This window comes from Lonchura striata, chromosome 13 (assembly GCF_046129695.1).
Source record: "Lonchura striata isolate bLonStr1 chromosome 13, bLonStr1.mat, whole genome shotgun sequence".
Classification (NCBI taxonomy): Eukaryota; Metazoa; Chordata; class Aves; order Passeriformes; family Estrildidae; genus Lonchura; species Lonchura striata.
The window spans coordinates 15,122,254-15,146,729 of NC_134615.1; the positions used below are offsets into that span (position 1 = coordinate 15,122,254).

The following is a 24,476-nucleotide window of genomic DNA, read 5'->3' on the forward strand; positions in this document are numbered from 1 at the left end:
ATCTCTGTGATACCACATAGTGCTTTTAGGTGCCATTCCCATGACAGTTTCCTGTACAGCTCTTTGAGAGCTCTCTCCTTATGTGTTGCTGAGTTTTGAAGGTTTCCAGAACTCTGTTCTCACTCAGAGCAAGCACTGTTTGCATGACTGCCCAGTTAGTGCTCCAAAGAAGTCTGCAACTTGGGATACCACCGGTAAGGACAAAGATACGGTGGGAAGACAGGTGACATGAAAATCTTCTCTACCCAGCAATTTGCTCTCTTTGACTGCAAGTGGAAAGAAGAGCCACTTACCACACTGTCTTTGCTTCATATAGATAACATATTTATTGAAAAATCTGCTTCACCAACAACGGTGAAATCGTGACCAAAAATTACAAAACATCATGGTAGTTGGCTTTATAAAAATAAACTGCAGGAGTATGCCTCACTGATTTGTACTGGTCTCTCTCAGTCCCTTCCTCCTTTAATGGTGCATATTATACTCTTCAGCATAGAACCATTCTAGAAAATTGCATTCCATCCAAAAAAATGCACTTGATTTTCCTTAGCAGAGGTCCTTAAAGTGACTTTTCCCCCGCCCTCCCCAACAATAAATATAGAAAATAGCCTCTAAAGAAATAAATTTTAGTTTGGTCAGCTTAAAAAAAAGGTCCATTTTCCCCCTGTTGGGATATGTAGTGACTAAGCAGCCATTTAAACAGTATTCAAGTCTTTGGTGGCTTCAGCTGCTTAAAGCTGCAGTTTTATGTACAGATGATCAGCTGAGGTTCTTTTTTTCTCTCCACAAACCAAAGACTATGAGATGATGTCAGGTGCACATTCACTGCACCTCCATGGGGAGCGATCCATCACCCTGGAAAGCAAGCAGTCACAGGAGGTCATCTTTGGCAAGGCAGAGCTTTCACACAGAGGGTGTCTTTGGTGGATGAACCTGCTGCATCAGCTGCGGCCGTTTCACGCGCGGTTTCCGTCTCTTTGGCCTGCTCTTTGCTTTGTTGATCTGCACCACAAAGAACGCCAGGACCACCATGGCACCGAGAAAGGCAAAGACAGGAATGGTCTGTCCCACATCCTGGTTGTACCGGCCTGGCATTATACCTAGAAAGGCAAAGAGGTTTGGAAGGCACAGTTACCACGTGAGCCACAATGGCTTTGTGGTGCTAATGCTATCTACCAAAAGGATCCGCAGCTAACTCTTGTTCAAAGCCCAGGCAGCCATTAATCAGATTACATTTCAGACAGAAAGATTAACAGCTGCAGACCGATTAGTGAAAATCAGATGGGATGCTAACATTACAGAAAAGCACCAACATTTCCACCTTGACCTATTTGGGCACATGAAAGCATAGCCCAGATTTCCCCTGTAACAACAGTCTTCTGTTTTGCATTAGAAGAGAGATGCAAACACTTGACCATAATCTTACTACTAAGTAATTGCTGTAATTCAAATCCTGATGGAACGAGGAAAGTGATTTCATGCTTGCTTGCTCCAGAGACTGTGCATACAGTGAGGATCAGCTAGAGAAACAAGCCCTTCAGTTTGACAGGTGTCTCTGGTCTAGCAGCTCAGTCTGGGAAAGAGCACATACGAGGCTTTCCAACTGCTTCCAGCTCAGCCTGCAATGCCAGTCTTGTGAAGGAGAGCTGCCCACCTGAAAGCTGTTCTGAGTGCTAGACATCATTTGTTAGTGTAACAGCTTGTCCAAGGCACCTCTAACAAACTCTTCTGGACTCTGCTTTTGTGCACACATAGAAGGAAATTTTAATTAGAAGTGGGAATGTGGTCACAGCTCCCAAGGACAGGAGCTGCTGCTGACCCATCAGACTGAACAGCATCCAAACAAACCTCAACTATCAAAATGCACCCACCAAGATCTTCCTTCCAGTATATCATGCACACTTTCTACTGAACAAACTTTCATATATTAAAAAAAACTTCATCAGACAGCCTTTAATAACACTGCCATACTATTATATGCATGTTTTTTACAACTGAAAATAAACAGTAGCCTCTCCTATGGCTGTACTGTGTTTTGGGTTTTTTTTTCAAAGCTTATGCAAAAAGCATAGCCAAAACAGCAACTTTCAAACTTTTCAATATTTACCTCCAGGAATGTCCCATGCTCCACTTTCTCCAGGGGACAGTGGTCTCACTTGGGGTCGGTTTTGTCGAAAACTGGGCAGTGCCACTTTATCAAGGTCGATTGACAGTAATTTTTGATGTTTCCAAAGGTTGCTAAAAGAAATGGAAAGACAGAAGTGTCTGCCCATTTACTTCATTAATGCAAGGAATCTTGTAGGAACACACAGAGAAAGTGGCAATACATATACAACCTATGTATAACTCGCTAGTCTGGACCCAAATTATGACCCAATCAATTATTTAGGTTTTGCAGGTTGCAGGCCTACAAATTTAAATTCAGACACCACAGGGACACAACCTAGATTAGCAACTATGTACCAACAACTCTTTCTTGCACACAGACTTCCAAAAGTAACCAGCAGACAAGCAAGGGCTGTGTGCTGAGCACTCTCCTTCAAGGGACTAACAAATGGCACAAGAGAAGGCAGCACTAGGAAAGATGTCCAAGAAAATGCTTCAAAAAACTCTTTCCAAGGCACATGATGACAGTGGGTTTCATCAAGACTGTTCACTCAAAGTTGGAATCACTCAATCACAACAGTGACTTGTGAAGTTATTTTTAAAATCCCCAAGTTTCATAGTGTAGCTATTAGGTGAGTCAAAGTTATTCACTGAAGAGGCATTAATCATTATTTCCTCTTTGCAATCTGGTATTTTTCTAGGAAAAGGCATTACAGCTGTCCCTTTCAAAAGCAGCTAGAACAAATTATTTTTCAGCTGAACTCAAAAGTGAGACTTCTTGTACAAGAAAGACATATACTAACCTGGGGGCAGTTTCATTCAAAGGCTGCGGTTTGGCCCAGGACAGGTGAGGACAAGCAGGAAGGGACCGGGGTTTAGGGTCTCCCAAATGAGCCTCGAGCACCTTTGAGTATCGATGCAAATGGTTACCTGCAACTCACAGCAGAGAAAGGCTTTGGCTTTTTTACCCAAAGACAGGCAAGATAAAAGTTACCAACACTGACCCTGGGCTAAACAGTGCTGCTGTAAAGCCAGGAGCTGTTTACAGTAACGAGGACCCACAGCTAAATATCAGAATTAACCTAAGGGTACCATGCAAAACAGTAGGAACCTGCACCTACCACAGCAGTTAATCCAAGTTTTTCTGGCAGTATGTGAGATAAGATTGAATGCTTTATAATGTTCTGTTACTAGCAACTAGAATGCCCCCCTACAGAACCAAACATCTGAACATTCCTACTCTATGAAAAAAACATTTTCTTCAGTCGAATCCCAACTATATTATCACAGCAAAACCCTGGAATATGTGCTCTCTTCCAGTAAAACAGCACAACACTGCAGAGCTCACAGCAAACCAACCTTGCTGGCACATAACTCAAGGGATCTGCCCCAGCCTTCCTGGCCCGTGAGTCCCTCAGCTTCGGGCTGTGCTTGGCCACTGAGGCTGTGTCTCACCTTCCATGCGCTCAGGGAGGGAGAAGCCGGCTCCCGACGGCGGCCGCTGCCTGTGCTCGGAGTGGCTGAGGCTCGGCGGCATCACCCCGTAGGACGTGTACTGCAGCAGGGAGTCCAGCAGCCAGAAGCAATCTGCATTTTACAGCCCCAAGCCCCAAAACAAGATATGCATTATGTCACATTTTAAATGGCTTATCTTTCTGCTAAGAAGGCTTTAATGACATTTAGAATTACAATCCATTTTGCTGGCTCTCACTTTCAGAAAGATGCAATTTTCAACGCACACCCCACATTCCCCTGCAACACACAAACACAACCTTAAACTGTTCAGTCTTAAAATATTGTCCCCTGTGTACCAAACCAGGCTCTTTTGGGGAGCAGAACACAAAAAAATAGGTTTTGAATACAGGAATTCCAGGTTGCACACAATATCTAAGTTTTGATAAAAATCATGAGGTTCTTCAGTGGAAGCAAAGAAAGCTCCAAGTTTCTGGTATAATTTTTAACAGGGTAATGGAGAATCAACTGTTCTTCTGAAAGGACAAAATAAATACCTTGCAAAGAAAAGTAAGAACAAGGTAGTGTTTACAGTGCAAGGATATGACTCATTTGTTTTCTCAAGCTTAAAAAAACAAATAAACTAAGGAGAAACATTCTGGCTGCATCCCAGCTAAAGGTACAAACATAACCTACAGCAGCTGAGGTACAGACCAAGCTGGCAATCAACACAATACACATGATCATGGTTTTCCCTTGCACTTCAAAAGCTCATGATCCCTCACTTTGATTCTCTCCTGAATTATTACTACCTTAATCCAGAGCTACCCCTAAGGAACAAGCACTCCAGCTAGTTCACATCACAACTCTAAAGCTTCCCTTTGCAGGAGTAGGACAATGCCTTATCAGCTATTTCCACCACACAGCAAAGTATTTTTCTCAGAATTGCTGCCACTAGGAACAGTTGGCTGGGAATGGGAGTTAATCTTCATAATCCCAGTGTCCCTTAAACCCTCACCTTTGATTTTTCAAAGAGGTCAAACAGATTTTAAGGATTTATATTCACAAATGTTAGGAATTTTCCTCAGTTAAAGCCACTGATGTCTCTGCAGGAGACACAGCTCCTGGTTCACAATTTAAAAGCCAATTTTAAAGGATTTCTTTAGAGCATTCCACTCTTTATTGCTTCAGATGTCACACTGAATTTAACAGTATGAGGGAGGTTGCAGAACATTATTTTCTATTACGGAATTTAAGCTATGTATCTTCTCTTTTGTTATGTGCTTTCAATAACCTGCAGCAAGCACTAAGGCACCAATGTGCAGGTGTTTGGGTTGCTTCCTGTGAGTTGCCCTAAGGCAGATAAGGAAAAATCACAGAGCTCTTAAAAAACCCCAAAATGTATGGTAGAGAAAGAAATGAGCTACAGATGGAGAGCTCCCTTAGGCAGTAAGCTCCTTTAAACTTATATAAATTAGGAAAGGGATGGATTGCACAATATAGTATTTTACAATGTCAGTGACAAAAGCTTAAAAATATATACATGTACTTTTCATCAGAAAAGGAAAATTTAGTTCTGTTCCGTGGAAATGCAGAAAAACACTTCACATATTGGATTATCTTCCTCCCCTCAAGCCACAGATCTGCCAGCTTGTGCTTTACATGTCATGAGAAACCTAAGCAACTTCTTAAAAAATTGCAAAGTCAGATCAGACAAACTGCTAGAAAAAACGATTTTATAAGAATCAGCCCTAGTGTGTAGGCAGAGAGCATGGCATCTCTGGGAGCCACAGAAAACACACACACAACTCACACAACTGCAAACAAACGCCCTGACAACAAATGGAAGTTCCTACTTTCTGACACGTTTACACCAGTTGGTGTCAAAGTAGGATAACCTTAAAGTAGTAATGCACAACTGAGCATTACCATAAATCATCACAGGAAACACTGCAAAGGGAACAAGACAGGCTAAGGTGCAAACTCAAAAGATAAAATCCACTGTTCTATACAAACATTCTGAAGATATAACTAGGGAAAAAGTGGAAGGATCTCCTAATGGCCTCTTCACAACTTCAGATCAAGAACGTGTAACCATTCAAGAATGTGTTTTGTTTGCCTTCTCCAAACAAAAACACCCCAAAAAATAATAATAATAATAATAATTTAAAAATAACAACAACAAAAAACCCCACAAGCCAAACCCCTCTTGCAAAACAGCTCACCCCAAACATCAGCCCCCAAAGCTTATGGAACAGGAAACAACTGTGTGTGGTAAACAGCTCCATTTATCAGAGGGCTATTTAATGTGGGGTGCTCCTTTGCTGTCAATGCACCTCATAGCATTTCAGCAGAGCTCTGCAGAACTGAGATTATTCCCAGTAAGGAATATTTAGAGTCCCTAAAACCCATCTGCTTCTGGTGGGGGCTGTGAAAGCCCCAGAGGAGAGCTGTGAGCAGGCCAGTGCCTGTCCCCAGGTGCACACACCTTTCTGCCGGTGGCTGTCATCCAGGCAGTTGGAGTCCCCGTACAGAACGATTCTGCCACCGCCTTCCGAAGGAACTTGGTAAAGCCCCAAAATGGGGACGTTTTCAATTACAGCTGTCTCCTGTTTTAAAACTTCGAGACCTAAAGCAAAGCACAAATAAATTTCATAGCCAGCAGAGCGTCAATATCAATCTACCCATGAAACAACACAGCCCACATTTCCAGCTGACAAAGTCTACAATGCCCCACACCACATCACACGTTTTTGCAAGAAGTTTTCAAAACCAGCATGATGTTATGACAAAAATGAAACTGCTGCAAGACCCTGATTGTAAAGCCTCCCTACTGATAATAAATTCTTTTCTTCTCCACCAAAGAAAGAAAAAAAGACTTCACAACCTGGATTATTCCTACCTTTCCTTCCTAATATTATATCCATTAGAAAAAATAAAGACAAATTTCATTTTTGCATTTGAAATTTATCCCCTTTACTTGAGACATTGTTTAGACAGCAGAAACAAATCAGAGCTCTTCTGCCTCAGGAACTGCAATGAAAAGGAGTCAACAGAAAAAGCAGGTCTAGCAGGCTACTTGTCAAATTGACACTCTGTCTTCCTCTCTCTCATAAAAGGAAATACATAAGTCATTGGCATACAGGGATATTGTGTTTTCTCCAAAAGGCTCACACAGATGAGCTCTACTGTTCCAGAAAATTTCTCCATGAGGTAATTACCTCTGCTAAGTCAAAAATACAATGAACTTACTGATCTTCTCTGGCAGCTGCTGACTTGTATCAGAAGCACTGCATGTGCTTGTGCTCTCTTACTCAAACACTCTTCACCCATCTGCACAAACCTGACCTGCAACACCCTAAGAGCTCTGCTCAGAGAATACTGCACAGCACTTCTTAAAAGCTCATCAAACACAAGATTTATTTTTTAAACTGCCTGCTGCCATTACAGTTCTGAATTACCCTCTCCCAAATTAAAAGATATGATAAAAGAGGATGGAAATGCATAGAGAACAGAGCACTCAAGTCTGAGACCACAGGCATCCTGTATGCATAAAATTTTCCCTTATGAGAGTTTCACTGGTGACATTTTGTCTACTAAAATTTTCCTTATTTATATCCTTAGATCACCACAGCTACCACAACACTCATGCTAAATATGGCAATGAAATATGGCAAGGGGATATATTTCACTAGCATTTGAAATTTATGAGAAATATGAACAAGTAACAATTACAACACAACTCCTCCCCTTCCAGAGATACATGTACATGTGTGATCATGTTTCCATACAGCAAACACAACACAGGGCTGCATATAACACTTGGATAGTGTATATTTAATAATTGTATGCAGAGTCACACTGCAGCTGCCTGTTCAGCACCAGCTACATGTTCTAGGCAACAGGAGGAAATGTAGAAATACCTACCCTGTCAATGTGGTTTTGCATTTATTGGTTTTAGACCTTTAGACTTTGCAACTTTGCTTGTGCAGTGGCCCCAAAGTTCTACTCAAACCACAGAAAAAAGGACCAGGAAGCTCTCACCTTGATCCTTGAAAGTCTGTGCAATGACGATGCCATCTTCTGGGAACTTTGCAATACTGCACCCTGACGCGTAATTCACTGGAAAACACCACGAACTGTTGTGTAGACCACAAATGACACTCCCTCCCTTCCCTACCCAACAAGCCCAGGAAAAAAACATTCCCAGAAACACTGCACTGAATTTGCACATTTTGACCAATGTGTGTATTTGCAGAGAAAGCTTTGCTAAGCACAGCTTTTACAGGCTCACCTTTACACACTTTCCAAATCTTTCAATTAAGGAGTTTTTTTAAACTGAAAACCTAAATCAATTACAATGATAAAGTCTACAAAAGAAGAAATAATTTAAGAAAGCATTTACGAGACTCTTTTCATTGAATATGAGCAGTTCCCTTGACTCTTGCTCAACCTCAAACTTGCAGAAAACTGATTTTCCAAACATCCCACTGCAGCCTGTGCAGGCAATGGACTCCAGTACTCACTTTCATGACTTGCCATGGTAAAATCTCCTTCATACAGCCCATCACTAAAGGCCATATTCCAGACAGAAAGCAGATCATTGAGAGCTGGTATATTAGCACCTCCAGTATCAGGCATCCACCACTGCCTGTAAAAATTACAGTGTAACACTGTTTATTAGTACACAGAATATAACCCTAGAGTTTGGATAACAGAAAGTCACATGTCCTCCTGCATACAGACTTCTCCAAAGCCATTTAAATAATGAACTACATCTTAAAGCCTTCTTTAACTCCATGGGCATCTGAGCAGCTGTCTCTGACAACACTGCTTTTGAGGTAAAGTTAAATAATACTGATGTAAAAGTTCTCAGTGCATTTCAGCTGCATGAAAAACTTCAATTTGCTAGAAAGAAATTCAGTCTTATGCTGTTTGTTTGGCTGAGGCAAAATGACAGTCATGTACCTTACTTCTCATATTTATAAAGAAGCAAAATGTCACATGTTTTTTCTTTATATGCAATATAAACATGCAGTAATTTCAGTAACAGGTACATGACCTGGTGATACTGTTGCAAAGCACATTTTCTTTCTATTCTGCTCCCCCAAAGTAAAAACATGTCCATTTTTGTTGGTCTTGTCTCCAATTTCTTATTTCTCTTCATTGTAAATGTTTTTCTTGGCATTAAAAACAGAATACAGTACCAAAGAGGCCTTCAAAATCATTATAAAATGGGTACATATGCTCCTTAAGCTGTAGCCCAAGGTCAGTTCTGCTACTTAAGGTAGCACCTTCTTACAGGTAACATCCAAGTGCTGAAGTACAGTGCATCATATTTGGGATTTTTAGGGTAACAGGCAGAATTCTATGGCATTTTCTTTCCCAAAGCACTTGGAAATAGTCAGTACCTTGTGTTTTCATCATAAAACTTGACTTTTCTCATCACAGATGTGTTGTACCAGTCACTAAAGACTATCAGTGAAAGTCCATTATCAACATCCCTCCTCAGCTTGGTGATCTCTTCAGGGAAATATTCTTCCTCACTGTCCACCATCAGTAAAGTCCCTGTATGGAAAAGCAGAAACAGTTCTCCAGGCTGGTCACTGTGATGTTACCACTATTCACACAACCCACACAGAAGCCCACACAAGTGCACATTTTCACGTTATCTGGTCCATGTGCCCTGCTCTGGCAGCTCATCTAATGAAGTCATATTTAAGGATGGTAAATATAAGACAATTGTATCCCAAAATTAGTTTGGCAGCACAGGAAGTTGTTAGGGTGTTACTTACGACTCCTGCTTGTGTGATCTCAAGAACTGAATGCCCACATGTGTCACGTGTGTGTTTTGCAGTTTGGTGTCACACAAATGCTCCGAAAACTGAGCCAAACTGTGGCACAGCCAAATGAGGGGATTCACCACTGATCCAAACTGGAGTGCTAATGCAGATGCAGCCTGGTCAGGAGGTTTTTCACTGCTCCAGCTCTAACAGTACTCTCCTCACTACTGCAAACTGGCAGCCAGGTAGGCAGCAATTACTCTGAAATGTGGTTTGATTCATCCCTTGAAAACTACAGCTGCATTCTGGTAGGCTTGACTAAAGTGCCACTGCAATTTCACAAAGCCCTCTCTCACTCCTGTTAACAAGTAAGCACAACCTTCTCTGTATCACTGAAAACAACACAACCAGAAAAATATACTTTTATTCCCTGAAAACATGCTTATGCTTTTAGACTGCTTCTAAATACCAGCCCTTTTGCTTCTTCACTTTCTGATTGCCCAGAGAGGTGATGAAATTTCCATCCTCAGAGACAACGCAATTCTTGACAAGATGATACCCTAAGCAACCTGATAAACCACTGTGAGCCCCGTGCCTCACAGTTCCTTGCAACCAAGACAATTCCACAAGACCAGGCAGTCAGCATTTGGAAACTCTTCTGACAAAGATCCAGTAGAAATGGGACAGAGTGCACCCTCACAAAGTGGGAAAACAATACAAGCTAGGGACAACTGGCAGATGGACCACAGATCATTGAGTTTTATTCCCCTCACTTCTTCAGGAAATTCCAAAAGCCCAACAAACTACAAACTACAATGGTGAATCAGAGGGGAGAGAAATCCCCTAATGCTGCTCTCTATCAATTATAAAACTAGTGCTCTCAGAAGAAACACTATTTTACTACTTTTTAAAGGGCTAACATTTACATATCCATGTGTACATCCACTGAACTGTAAAAGCAGTGGTGAGATATTCACTGAAGAATCAAGATAAACAAAGGATTACTGGCAAACTCAGGAGAATGCACCCTCACAGTGCACTGAAAAACAGCCCAGCCCAAAACAGAAGAGGGGTTTTGGAGCATGCCATGGTTAAACAAGGGGCATAGGGAAGCAGAAAAGAGCACAGACAGCTTGCTCTGTCCCCTGCCTGGCCAACCTATCCAGTTTCCTTCCTCATGAACACAGAAACAAACCAGATACTGCTCTGCTATCACATATGGTTGGATGAACATTTTACCCACTCTTTTATCCAATCAAAGATCACTAAACATAAAAAAAGAACCAGGATGAACACCTTTGATTTTAGCCTGTTAAACAGGTCATGCTTCATTATGACTGTGCCAAAATCTTTTGGCAAATACAGTTCTGCCTTTGTGGGACTGAACACTGAGGAGCTTTTAACCCACTCAGAGGCTGGCTTTCCCCTCTCTTTTTTTCATGTTAAGGACAGAGAACTGCACTAATTCTACTAAACTCACAAGCAAGCTTCCCCAGCAATACTCCACACAACTAAATATCAGCACATAAATAATAAATACTTCCAATGCCAAAATATTTTTTCTACTACCACTAGAATTTTTATTTGTACCCTCAACACATTTTTGGTCTTCCAACAAAAGGTCATTTCAGAAAAAGTTAACAGTATGGAGAACAAGGCAATTAACTCATGCTTACCATACTGACTTGCATCAAAACATGTAAATGGGGAACCAAGAACTTCAACAAAGTACCCCATGCTCCTGAGGTGCTGGTACATGTCCCTGAAGTTTGTGTGGATGTGATCACCATTCCTTAGAAAAAGAAAAGTTTTGAAGACATTTAGATCTGGCAAGTAGAAATCCAATTTTCACCTTTTTGATTTTCTGAAATCCTGTCCACCTGCCACCTCTGCATACTCTGAGAAGCTTTCCAAAAAAGCTTGTGTCATGGTCACTGACCCAGTTAATCCTCACTGAGATACTGTTGCATGATTTTTCCTATGGAATGATGGAGCTTCCCTGCTCTATCTATGAAAGGTCAGCGAAGTCTTTCCCTGCTTTGAAGACAGTCTCCCTTAAGAGACAAAGTCTTTTCTTGTCTTTTAAATTGTCAAGTTTGTTTGGTAAGTGAATGTCAAAGCAGTTAATAAAGTGTCCCCTTTAATTTCCTGTGAGAAATTAGGTCAGAACAGAAAAGCCAAACAAAAATCTCAGTATCTTAAATCAGCATTTTAAAAGCTTTTCATTTCATGTGAATAAAACAACAGAGCTCAAAAAACAATCCTGCACAAAAAGCATAGAGTCCAAGTATTTTTCATGGATTTCTTACAAAAGATAATCCCATGCCCCTCTGAAAAAGGCCAGAACTACAGCATTCAGTAGAATTATCCCATATCATTAACACAGAATCAAGAAATACTGATTCAATAGAACCTGAGATAAATACCAATCTAATGGATCATTCTTCATCCTCAAATTATCCCTGGGGAAGTATCCTGGTGGATAACGGAGGTTATGATATTGATCCCAGAGGACTCGTTTACTACGAGGTGGAGTAGGAATAATCTTCACTTTTATTGGAAGCTTCACCGTGGAAGTCTGCTCTGCACCATTCTTAGACTGAAGGACAGAACAAACTGCAGTGAAATCCTTTCTCCCCACAGCAATCAGTTCACCATGGATTGTAAAAGACCAAAAAACTGGAGATACCAAATCTACTTTTTGTCACCAGTAACAGCTCCAGAGACAAAGAGATTACTTTTGCCCTAAACTGCTGCAGTATTTTTTCCTGCACTCAGCAGTTTATAATTATGCTCAGAATGCAAAATACTTAACATCTGTTACAACTGTGATCTGGTTCAGTTGTTCAAAATCTTAAAAGTTTTTCAGGAACAATTAAGCATGGTTCTAGAGGAAAACATATTCAGGCAATCTTTTTCGAAATACATTACTTAAAATCCACAATAAACAAATGAAATTATGATGTTGGTCCCAAAAAGAAGTTTCCTGTTTCTAAATTATATGCAATTTGCTCTCAATTATAAAGAACATTATTTGTACTCTTTAATTTCCTGACTCAAATTTAATTTATGCTTCAAATGACAGGGCTAGAGCAAACCCTTAAAACCAAGGTATTTGTGTATCAGAAAGCAGTTTGGATAACTCTTCACCCAGAAACCCCAAAATGCACAGAACTTACTTCATTTTCTGCAGGGGATGATACTGTGATCATAACATGACCCTGAGCAATGCCTTCCCAAGACGCTGCTTTCTTTGCTACAGAGATGGAAATTGCCAAGTATCCAGACCAAGGCCACAAGACTGGGGAATAGGAGAAAGCCACTTCAATGTTATCCCCATTTTGGGGGAGATAGGGCTGCCAGTCTGGCTGTGAAATCAAGAATACAGAACACTGGTAACATAGTAGTTGCAATCAGTATTTTTTGTGCACATAGCCCTTTTACTCTGCATGAAGTAACAAATATTAGGTCTTCTGAAGATTACATCAAATTTTAAAATGCCCTCCAAGCCTAAAAATTTGGTGTTATGTCAGTGAATCAGCCCAGCTCTGACAGCATCAATGACCCAGACCAGAGGCTTTTCAGAGGCAGGACTGTGAGAAGCTGCCTTAGTGAACCTGCTTCAACATTCTGACATCATGTGCAAACTTTTACTGGTGAGAGCACAAGATTTCCCTTCAATAACAAGGTGAGCTAACAGTGGAACAGACACAGGGCAATTATATCAGCTGTGTGTATTACCACAAGCTAATGATCTTTGATAAGAACTTCAGTGCCCTTTAATGTAAGCTTGAATTTAAAACAAACCTCAGGAGACACACTAAAATGTTAAAATTAGGCTCATTTACATTGGCTGGAGTTACAGGACGTGTCTTTAACTTGCATCAATTCTCAAATCTATTCTACATTTCAACTTAACTAAAAGCCTCCCTAGCCAACCAACACGCTCAACATCACGGATGTGAAAGAACAGGTTTGGCAGCAGAGCCTGGTTAAGCTGATACATTCAGGTTGCCCTGACCCATGGAAAAGGCTTAATTTAGTGTCAGCATACTTTACTGAGATCATTTATGTTTCAGGATGAAAAAAAAATAAATTAAGAAGGTCTGTCCAGAAGATATTCAATGCCACTAGAGAATACAAAGAAATCTCTAAGTACATCTTAATTCGAAATGGTTTTGCAAAGATAAAATGTTACACGCCCTGAAACCACTGCATTGCTTGAAAATTTGTAGACAGCTCAAAATCCTCCAGTGTGGGTGCACCCTTTAATCAAACAGTTTGCATCTCTTGCTCCAAGCAGTGAGGTTTGTTCTATGAAATTCATAACTAAAGTAGTATTTTCTGGGAAGGCTTTAGCAACATTACCAGTCAGAATTAGGAACAATGTTAATACTTACCTTGTCTACAATTCTCCCAGTGACTCCCATGCCATTAAGGATAGTAACATTGACAATAGTTGGCATCCCTCCATAATATATGGGCTGAGAACAATAGGGCCACATGTAGGGACATTCAGTCAAGTCAATATAGCTTGGACTCAAACTACAGCAGGACAGAGAAGAGAAAATTTAAAGAGGAAAAAAATTAACAATTAACAGAACAATATGCCACTACACATAATTATGAAAAGGTTTCAGATAAACCATGCCAGTCATAGTTTACCAAGCCCTCATCTCACTTCCCAAATATGTCCCAAAATCATCTTCCATTCCTATTTTTTATTTTAAGTTTTGTGGAAAGATTTTCACACACAAAAAAGGAAACATCGCAGCACAGGGAGAAGGTCCTTATTCTCAAAAGTTCAAATGTAAGTAGTTTTCTACTGTGTTCTTACATTATTTATAACATCTAAGTCTATAAGAGAAAAGGATCACCGCCTACACTGCTGTGTGACTTTTCATCCATTGTCTGGTCAAAATTCATACTTGAGATTATGCAAGATCTGTGCAAGTCCTCACTGTTGCACAAGCACAGATTGCTCAACTGACCTACACATGCACCACCTGCTCTCCTAAACAAAAGAGCAAATTCTACTGTACCACTGATTAATTAAGGATTAAAATTAACCTGGCCTGTGGTTTATAGCTGTTGAGGATCTGATAAGCCCTTAGAAGATCCAATTTGCCATGTCCTTGCTCAAACATGTTGACTCCAGGAAGTCTCCGTGCTGATGCAATGAGGGCCTGTTTCATACTTGCTGGATTCACTATTTCACGCTTCTGAACTGTGCTGAAGGAGAAAAAAATAGACCACAAAATCAGTTTGCTGTAACATTCTCTGTTCATATTTGTCTATTATTGCTTGATTTCTCATGATACAAATGCAGAAAAGTTTCTGATATATTTCTCTTTAAAACTAATAACACATGAATTTTTCTCCTTACAATGTGCTCCAGGACCAACAGTCATTACAACCACGGCAGTATCTTTATATGCTAAATAAAATAACTGTCTTCCAAGGGGGAAAAATACCTCTGTTGTTCAAACAAAAATACACAATTTTTTTGAGGAAATATGATGATGACTTTGATTTTTTTGCATGTTTCGCAAATAAAGATTTGTCTCATCCATATGGAGTAGCTATGACAAACACAGGGTATGGACTTGCAGTTCCCATTTTCAAATTCTTCAGTGTGCAACAGCTGACTTATGCAACAGGATAGTGGCCATAAACCCCTGCATCCTATAAAATTTACAAGTACATAGATCATTATCTACTACAGGTACCTACTTTGAGCAGCTACTCTTTTACAACAGTTGACAGAAGTGCAGCAATTCCAAATTATTAAAAAACATGACAAAATTTCCTCACAGTAGTTATTCATAACTATATTCTCAAATACCTAAATATTATTCAAAACAGTTCTGAAGTTTTTTCATGAAACACAGAGGTAGACAGATAAGGTAATATCTCAAGCAGAACAACAATGATTTTATTCTCTTAAGTTTGTTTTCCTACATGTAAACACAACTTTGTTTTATTTTATGGTTTTCTTTATAGAGAATTTTATGACCCTCCTGTTTGATATTTTTCTAGAGATTCTTATATAAGGCTTACCTCACCAAGAGAGTGACAGCACCTGCCACCACAGGAGATGCCACACTTGTCCCAGAGAGGGAGCGGCACCCACCTTTCATACCAGACCCTCTCACGCCAGAGCCGTAAGTAACAATATCAGGCTTCACTCTGCCATAACCTCCAGGCAGCTCCTGTGAAGGAAAACAAAAGAATTATTGCCCTAATGTACAATGGGCACTGATGGATTCATTTGGGCACTTAAATTACCTGCAGGACATTCAGAAGTAAAATTAGCAACCAAATTATCTGAGGTTCAGCATCACAGAAAAGCAACTAAGCCAAAGAAAGACTCAAGCTGTTTAGGACAAGTTCCCCACTTTTCAAGGTTAGGGTGATCAGCATTTCTGCTAAGCAAGAAACCACTGACCAAATGAGAACCACACTGATTACTGGCCACACAAACAGAATCATGTGACAGTCCCCTTGATCAAGATCGCCCTGCAAGCTCATCTGACAACTTGTGTGCATCAAGCACCCCCTCAGCTCTACAGGCAAATAAGTGCAATTTCACATGTAGCACCTGGAAATCCTAGGATTTTTCTAGTAAAGGACAAGAGCAAGCCTTCATGTTTGCAGATTTAACCACACAGACAAGTCTTCAACATGAATCAAAAGGAAGTGGATGTTTTATAAATTCATCAAAAATGTCAGTAGTAGTCAGGACTAATAATGAGAAACCCTGAAAAGAACATTAAGCTTCTTGCTTAAAGACTTACAATTTCTAACTATTCTGATCTCTGATGAAATCTTTTCCCCAACACACATCTACATAAGATTGCCCACCCAGAAAAGGTTGCCCTCCCAAGGCCCTTATTTTGGCTGCAAATGTGAGTGGCCACCATGCAAATATCTTACCCAAGTGGTCATTCCCCTAGATGAAAAGCGAGCTATATTATCTTCAAAGTCAATGCCACCTACTCCAATCACATCCATCTGGTCAGCAGGATTATTGAGAGTTCTAGAATGAGTTGGGAGACAGGGATATAAAAAAAAATTAAAACAATACCCAAAAAACCAGATACAGTCATAAGTTTAGGCTGGTAACAGAAGTACTGCTATCAGATTTTTGTCACATACTTATACTTCACAGGTGACTTCACAGCAGCTTATCAGGCAGTTACTAACTCAGTAACTATCAAACCATGTACTTTGAAGACAAAACAAAATCTATTCTTAGGCATTTATTTTAGAGATACACCATGAATTGTTCTGGGTTGATCCTTTCTATATTCCTTAAGTCAAAGATCAGTACCAAAAGCTGTCTGCTCACACTAAGAGGGAAATGTCAGATGGCAGCACTACCATTTCTTCTTTTGCTGACTTTCCACTCTTTCAAAGAGAAACAGTTAAATACTTCACAAAATGCAAGTAATATGGACAGGGGAAAGAGTTTAACTTGAATCACTTTCTAAGATTAGAGAGAAAAAAAGGAGAGAAAACTTCCTGACGAAGCACAACGACTTCCAAACCCACAGAACACCACAGCCAGTTCCCTTTGAAGTGGTCACTGATGCTCACCCATATAAAGGGCCATCGTTGCCAATAGCAGAGACCATGATGACATTGTTGGCAGTCAGCTCCCAAACCTACAAAAAACAATGTTTACAATAAGGCTCTGCCACCAAAAAAAAGACTTTTCTAACAGACATAACTTCTGAGCCTTACAAGATACATCTCACTGTGCACCCAGTATTAAGCTCTGAACTTTCCTAAGATGATTTTAGCAATAACCCAGCTCTGAACAGCAACAATGTTGACAGAATCTTCTTACACCAAAGGAAAAACTTTTGTCTGTAACAAAGCACTGCAGTTAATAAAGTCAAGTAGTCATTATGAATCCCCTCCCTCTGGGGAGTACAATGAAGTCACTGCCAAACTAAATTTCAATGCAGGTTTGAAGGTTTTAATAAGAAAAAGCAAGGCATAATTTATATGCTTCAAACCCCTTAACTGGCCTTTACAAAGAACTATTATATTCTTGAGTTGAAAAGTGAACTAATTCACTTAATGCTTTTGAAGGCCAGGCCAAACATTCAGGGAACTATGACATTTACAAAGACAAAAAGCCAATTCCATCTTAACCTGAACCAAATCTCTTCGCCCACAGCTGAATCAACTACCTGCACTTTTTACTTACTTGTTCTTAAATTCACTAAAATCATGTCATACAGATTTTTTTTAATAATGAAATAAATTAATCATGCAGAGATTAAAAATCCCAAGACTGGATTCCAGTTAAGTGTCTCATATTAAAGGTCCTTTCAGTTGTCTGCTTGGAAGCAATTTTCTAGCATATTGCCAAGCATTTTGTTAAAGGGCATTTTCCATAACTCTGTGTACATCTGGGTTGGGCTTGGGTTTTTTTTCACTCATTCTTTATATATATTCCTAAAAGCCCATACACTGTACAACATTCCTGTCACACAAATGAAACACAGAAACTGTCAGCAGGACTAGACACAAACAAGTAGCTCTGCAAATCCAGCATTTGTGTGAGAGATACAAGCATTATGCCCACTTCATTTCCTCATACTAACTTTGTCAACGAACGGATGATCCATGAAGTCTGGCCCACCAATACTTAGATTCAGTACATCTATCTTCTTTAAAATTGCATAATTAAAAGCATCCAGAAACCAAGATGTATATGAGACCTATGTAAGAAAGGGGGGGGGGGGGGAGAAATTACCATTAAAAAAAAAAATCTGTGATTTCAGGACAATGCAGACTTTAGACAGAGAGGAAAAACACCAAAATAAAGTAAAAAACTGACAATGGTCTTAAATTTCTAGTACTCAGTACATTTGAGTGACTGCTCCATTATACACTTCCATACCCTATTTCTGGAAAACATACCAGATTTGGAAACTGACAGAAATCTTACAATAAGTCTTTTATAAATAGAAAGCTGTATCCTTTCCACTTATCAATGTCTACATTTATGAGTGCATGCAATATTCCCAAAGAAAAGGATTATAACAGCATTAGACAAAGCAGGAATTGAAACACATGTAAAATAGCTACCTGATTATTGGTGAACACTCTGAAAATGTGCAGTTCAGCATTTGGAGCAAATCCCTGGCATTCCCTCATGCTGGCTATCACACCTGCTACAAAAGTCCCATGGCCTAAACCTATCAGCACGAGAAGGAAACAAAATAAGACATCAGAACACAAAGAATTCCATTGCCAAGAATTTCTAACGCTGAACATCACCTATAGCAAAAATCACATACATTTAACAGACTTTACAACAAACCAAAAGTGCTGGGTTCAGTCCTAATCTTTTTGAACCATATTTTGCTATTAGGTTCAGTGGGGACAGAATTTGCATCACACTGTAGCCAGACAACCAGCTGATGAAACTTGGGTGATTAATTCTCCAGTCCATCTACTCCTGATTGCTGCCAATGAAATCATGACAAAAACCAGTATTTTGGAAAATGCAGCTCATTTCAAAGTCAATGTATTTTAATGCAGACTTCTTAAAGGATTTTTATCCTGAGTCTGCAATAACCAGATTTTGTTAAGCAAGAGCAATGAGAAAATACTTTTTTCTCCTCTCCTCAAAAAACATTTAAGCTTTTGCTTTATTGAACGGCCCACACTGCATTTTTTATTACTCCAAATCTGCCTGTCCAGCAATCCTCTGGGCACAGAGCTTACAGAAAGAGCTATCCAAAAGTAGATGCTGCAATGTAAAGTAATTACCATGAAAACAATCTATGGAGGTGCAAACAAGACTGAGCAATACAAGCATCTACCTTAAACCCTAGGAAGAGTCAATGGCCAGCTGACTCACTGACCCAAACTGTATGAAGCTAATAATCTGTGAAAGCACATGGTCAGGGCAAGTCAGGGTCAACACAGTAAAAGGAACACAAACATAGTATAGAAAATAAAAGGTTCAGTTATACAGAAGAGAAAAACTTTACAGGAAGGTGCCAAAATCTGATCAGTTTAGGACTACACAGTAAGGAAGGAAAATGTTGTCCCTCAACAGTATGGAAACATGTACCACTGTGAAACAGCAACATGAAAAGGAATAGGAAAGAAAACACCTTCTCTGGCAATGTATTCACAGGTGCACAGTAACATTTTGCCCTGACATATTAACAGCTATGATGAAGTGTCACATATGACTCCAAGGACACTTATGCACCACCCTTTTGGAACCTTAATAGTCCCTGCTGAATTTCGTATGAGTACAAAGTGCCTGGGACACTGCAAAATAAAGCTTTAAATATCAAGATACACAGTTTTAACAAATGTTAGCAGCACAGCAGCAAGCACAAAACACACCAGTGTCAAGAACAGCTGGAAAACTGCACTGTAACTCACCATCATCCAAGGTTCTCTCATTAGTCCAGTTTGTTCTCTCCTTTACGTTTTTGAAATGTGGATGTTTCTCACTCAGACCAGTGTCAAACACTGCTACTCTCACACCAGCACCTATTAGGAGAAAACATTGCTTTTTCTGACTCAGTTCCATAGCAAATCTATTCTATCCAGTTAAAAGGGATTTTTGTTTAATTTGGTAAGCAATTTACAATTCAAGTCAGCTACAGGTAATAAATAAACTTATATTCCAACTCAAAAATTCAGTCAAAGATCATAAACATGACCAACTTCCCCTAAGTAAAGTAGTGGAACAAACAAGCACTCTATAAATATACAATGCATTCCAAACCAAATTATTTCTCAATCTTTGCAACCTGGCAGCCAGTGAGAGGTTAACACACAAGTCGATTATCCTCTCCTTACGCTTCAGTTGTTTTTCCAAGGAGGTTATTGTTCTCAGGCAACAAGCAAAAGCATACCTGTGTAACCCATCTGCCAGAGGACATCTGCCTGCAAGGTCTGAGCAACCTGGCGAGGGATGGCTCTCAGCAAGCGCCTGCTCGAGTGCCGGCCTGTGGCGTGCCAGAAGCCAGAACCCAAAGAAAGACTTGCTCTTCTCAAGGGGCGTGATGACTGCCACTTCTGAGTCCACCTGGTTTCATTGCACTGCAGCACTGGATCAGCTGTGTAGAATTAGGATGAAGAAAATTAAAAGCAGCACGACAAAAACCATAATAGAATTGATTCTTACAGAAACTTAAGACATCATAGTGTTACAACAAAAGTTTTAGATTGAGTATCGAATTTCTCTAATCAGCATCAGTAAAAGCTGCTGGTTTATCTACTACAGACACAGAGGTCTCTATTCTCAGCTAAGCCACTGCTGCAAATAAATGTTCCTACGTTGCAGATGGAAATACAGCATGCTTCAGCAAACGTATGACAAGACCCTTGTGAATCTATAACCAGAAGAACAGATTTCTGTTAATTAAATAAAAACTGCAGGGCAGTTCTCATTTGTGTAATGCTAAGCTGATGGTCTGAAATAAGGCTAAGAGCACTTTTTCAAGGCAGATCCCACGCAGCCACACAGAAAATAACTTACACTCTGAATACTTGAGTGACCGGAAGACCTTTCTCTGAGGTGTCACACGCTTGATGTTTGGATGATCTTCCAGAGTGAGGACTCCATCCTTCTGCTTCTCGTTGATCTGAATAACTTCAAAATCACTCGGATAGTCACTGGCCGGGTTGTTGCGAGGTACAATCCTCCAGTTCTCAATATCACTACTTTTTAATGCACTTGAAATGAATTTACTTCGAGCTTTAGCTGTGAAGTATCCATTAAAAGCCACAATATACTCTGGAACAAGAGCACAACTTTGTCAGAACTGGTGTTTAAGCAGCTAATGCATGAATTCACATTACAGTCTGAATTTTTCTTTACTAAGAACAAACAATTACAATTTGGGGCCCTTTTCTAATGCTTTTACAGGTTTGCAATTTGTTTCTGCACTACGTAAAGGGTTAGGGGTGTTGGAAACAAGAAATATGACAAAAACCTTTGAAAGGAAGGTGGAATTGTAAATATCAGGGAAAAGCAAAATGTGAGAGGAGTGAGGGAACAGATTTATTGTTACAAACTGATATGCCAATCCACTGTTTCTGGACAGGAATGGTTCAAAGACTCTACATGATACTGTGATTTAGTGCAAATTACTGAAACCAACTATGACAACCTCAGAAAACAAAGTCAGACTCAACAGCCCAGTCCCTGATCTGCACCAGTGATTTGCCAGCAGGCTCAGCTCCAGCTCACACCACCACACTCAGTATGTGAAGGCTGTGGCCAGCTATGCAGAGGAATGCCACTTCTGCCACCCTCCTGCAGCCAGGCACAGCACAGCTTCACTGCAGGAGTACTGCAGCTTCCCGAGGCAACACGTGGATGCAGGGCCAAGGTCTCCTACTGCTGTCCTCTGCCTTCCCAGCAGCAGCATCTGCCTCACTCTGCCTTTCACCTGCTCCCTTCATTATTATCTGCCATTTTTCCATGCAAGTATCACTTCCACACATTTTCTTTAACAAATCCACAGAGACTTCTTACTTTTCTCTCCCTTTCAAGGCCCATCTGTGTGGCTACATTTTATAAAAGAGCCTCAAGCATACCACTGTTTTGACTGGCCGGGTAAAAACAAAAAGCTACTAAACACACCACTCCTGCCCACCTGAGCCTTCCCACTCTATTTTCACTTTTAAAATCCTCTGGATTTCCCTCTCCCTTCTCTTGTTGGAACGCTGTCTCCAGCTAAACAAAGAACCTTTGAAAAAGTGCTCCTCTTTTCAAATATAGAGAATTTGACAGAAGATGTTAAATGTTTCTAAAGAAACATGTTTCCACATGTCATGTCATGTTTCTACAGAAACCCTGAGTGTTACAATTGCACAAACACCACAAATCAGTAACATACACATGAACATGACATGGATATATATATATTTTTTTTTTACTGCTTAACTCTTTATTACCATGCTCCACGACCGTCGAAGTGAACTCCACTTTCAAAGTAAGACGAGAACATCCAGGACATACATGAGCCTCATGAGAAGAATTCCCTACTCTGGTACCAGAGTGTTTTTTGCCACAGAGTAAAATAACAAACAGAACAAGCCAGATGTTTGCAAACTTCATGGTCATAGAAGAAAATGGTTTCATTCCAAAAATTCCATATATTCAAATCACAATTTTCTTCTTTATAAACTAGTTCATTTTTGTTTCAGTAAATGTTGCTTTCACCGTGCTGATCAACTGGATATTCTGAAAGCTGGATCCAAAATAAGTAGAGATTTCATGGTCTTTTCAGGTCAAGCCTAGTGAACAGGCTCATTTCTTTCTCCGCTTCTTCTCCATTTTGCATTACATGATTCAGTCACTCAGGATGTGGCAGCTCAGTCCTGTACTCCATTTCTGATGGCAAAGTTAACTCCCTAAAAGAATTAGCAAAGCTGATTGCAAGGCAACCTGTAAAGCAGGGCAATACAGAAAACAATTAGATGCATTAATAATTTGTGCAACTGTATAGTCTGAAAATCACAAAAAAAAAAAGACACCTCTGGAAGTTCATTTTAGAAATAACAGGGAAATAAGTTCTTCATATTACATTTACAATTTTTCACCAACACTTAAGTTTTTCCCTTCTTCAGACCAGAGTACATGTGAAACACTCGGGCATCACCCTGACAAGAGAACAGGCAACAATGACCACCAAACTCAACCACACTTCCTGAAATACAGCAAGGAGCTAAAAATTACATGCAAGTCCCATGGCAGGGAAAAAGTGAAAAATAAAATATTAACATGATAAAAGTGTCCATGGACACCTAAAAAAGCATGTTTTTTCCCATTCAGAAACATGGCAAATAGAAACAACGCACAGAACTTCATTTTACCGAAGGTGGATCAGATTCAAACTCTATGCCAAAACCAGGTAAGGACAAAAGATAACAGAAGAGGCAAAGCTGCAGTGACTGTGTTTGAAATCCACATGAAAAATGTATTTCAAAATTTTTTTGAGCCAGGGTGTGTGTGTTAATAAAAACATAGGCACCCGAGGAAATAAGAGCTGATAACAGCATGTGAAGTTAACAGAAGGAGTTGAAAGTGTTTTCCACATGGAGGGACAAGCCTCCTCCCCTTATGTTCCAAAGTGCATCATACACTCAAGAAAAACTGCAATGCTAGTATTCTCCTGAATTCCAAACAGTCAACCAGCAACAGAGAACTACAAGGCCATTAAAAGAAAAGAAAAGAGAAACATTTATGTCTGGTTTGTCACAGCACCTGGAGAAGCAGAACAGAAGTGTATATTGCAGCTGTGACCAGGACTGGAAAGGAGGGGCCTTATTAGGGGATTCACATGACTTAGGGGAATGATGGGCTGACCTCACAGCATAACACATTAATCGAGTCTGAATGCAACAGCCGTTACTTCATTTTCATTTAATTTTATTTAGCATTATCAAGTATTTCCTTGCAATAGGGACAGAAATTACCTCTATTTTCATTTGACTGACAACACCATGGCAGACTGGGAACTGCCTGTGAGCAGTTATAAAGTTTCTCCATCCTTCCTAACTCAACATAGTTACAGTGCACTGACTTCTGGCCTCGGCTAAGCTCTGCGTGCCTTATCACTCCATCGGTTAATAACCCCTATAGCAATAAAATAAAACAACCACACAAATGAGCAAAATAAACACCCTTGTAGCTTAATAAAAGGTTATATGCAAGCACGATAACAAAGTACGATGATACTAAGAGCAAAGGAGCAGCAGGCCAGAGGTTTATTCTGTTCACCAGCCACACCATGAGAGGCAGGACGGGACTCACACTTGCCAACTTGCCCCTGCCCTAGAAGAGCTACCCTGGGAGTAGCTACCCTGCTCCTGCCGGAGCGAGGGCCCCATCCCGTGGGCTGGGCACGCCGCAAGGATCCCCGGCTGCAGCGCAGTCCGGGGAGCTCTGCCAGCACCAAAACCGAGCCCCGCGAGCCCGGGCCCGGTACCGCCCCGGCCGCACTAAAGCCCGCCCACGGCCCAGAGCCCGAGGGAGCCGCGGCGCTCCCGGCCCGCCCCGCCCGCCCCGCGCTCACCGCGCCGCCGCCGCCCGGCCCGCCGCCATCTTGAGCGCTGTTTACCGCCGCGCTCTCGCGA

General features: G+C 40.5%; 1 protein-coding gene across 1 annotated transcript; it reads right to left on the reverse strand.

Moving 5' to 3' along the window:
- Positions 1-302: 302 nt before the first annotated feature.
- On the reverse strand, positions 303-24,475 carry MBTPS1 (membrane bound transcription factor peptidase, site 1). The gene is made up of 23 exons (XM_021535231.2): positions 24,416-24,475; positions 22,293-22,785; positions 20,869-21,126; positions 20,243-20,446; positions 19,764-19,874; positions 18,447-18,556; positions 17,960-18,076; positions 16,941-17,008; positions 16,278-16,380; positions 15,402-15,553; positions 14,412-14,573; positions 13,742-13,886; positions 12,521-12,709; positions 11,768-11,940; positions 11,018-11,133; positions 8,970-9,126; positions 8,085-8,209; positions 7,603-7,680; positions 6,047-6,187; positions 3,562-3,693; positions 2,910-3,036; positions 2,108-2,238; positions 303-1,100 (listed from the first exon to the last, which is right to left on the reverse strand). Exons 2-23 carry the CDS (start codon positions 22,477-22,479, stop codon positions 904-906), a joined length of 3,183 nt encoding a protein of 1,060 aa, XP_021390906.2. The 5' UTR covers positions 22,480-22,785; positions 24,416-24,475; the 3' UTR covers positions 303-903.
- Position 24,476: the final 1 nt, after the last annotated feature.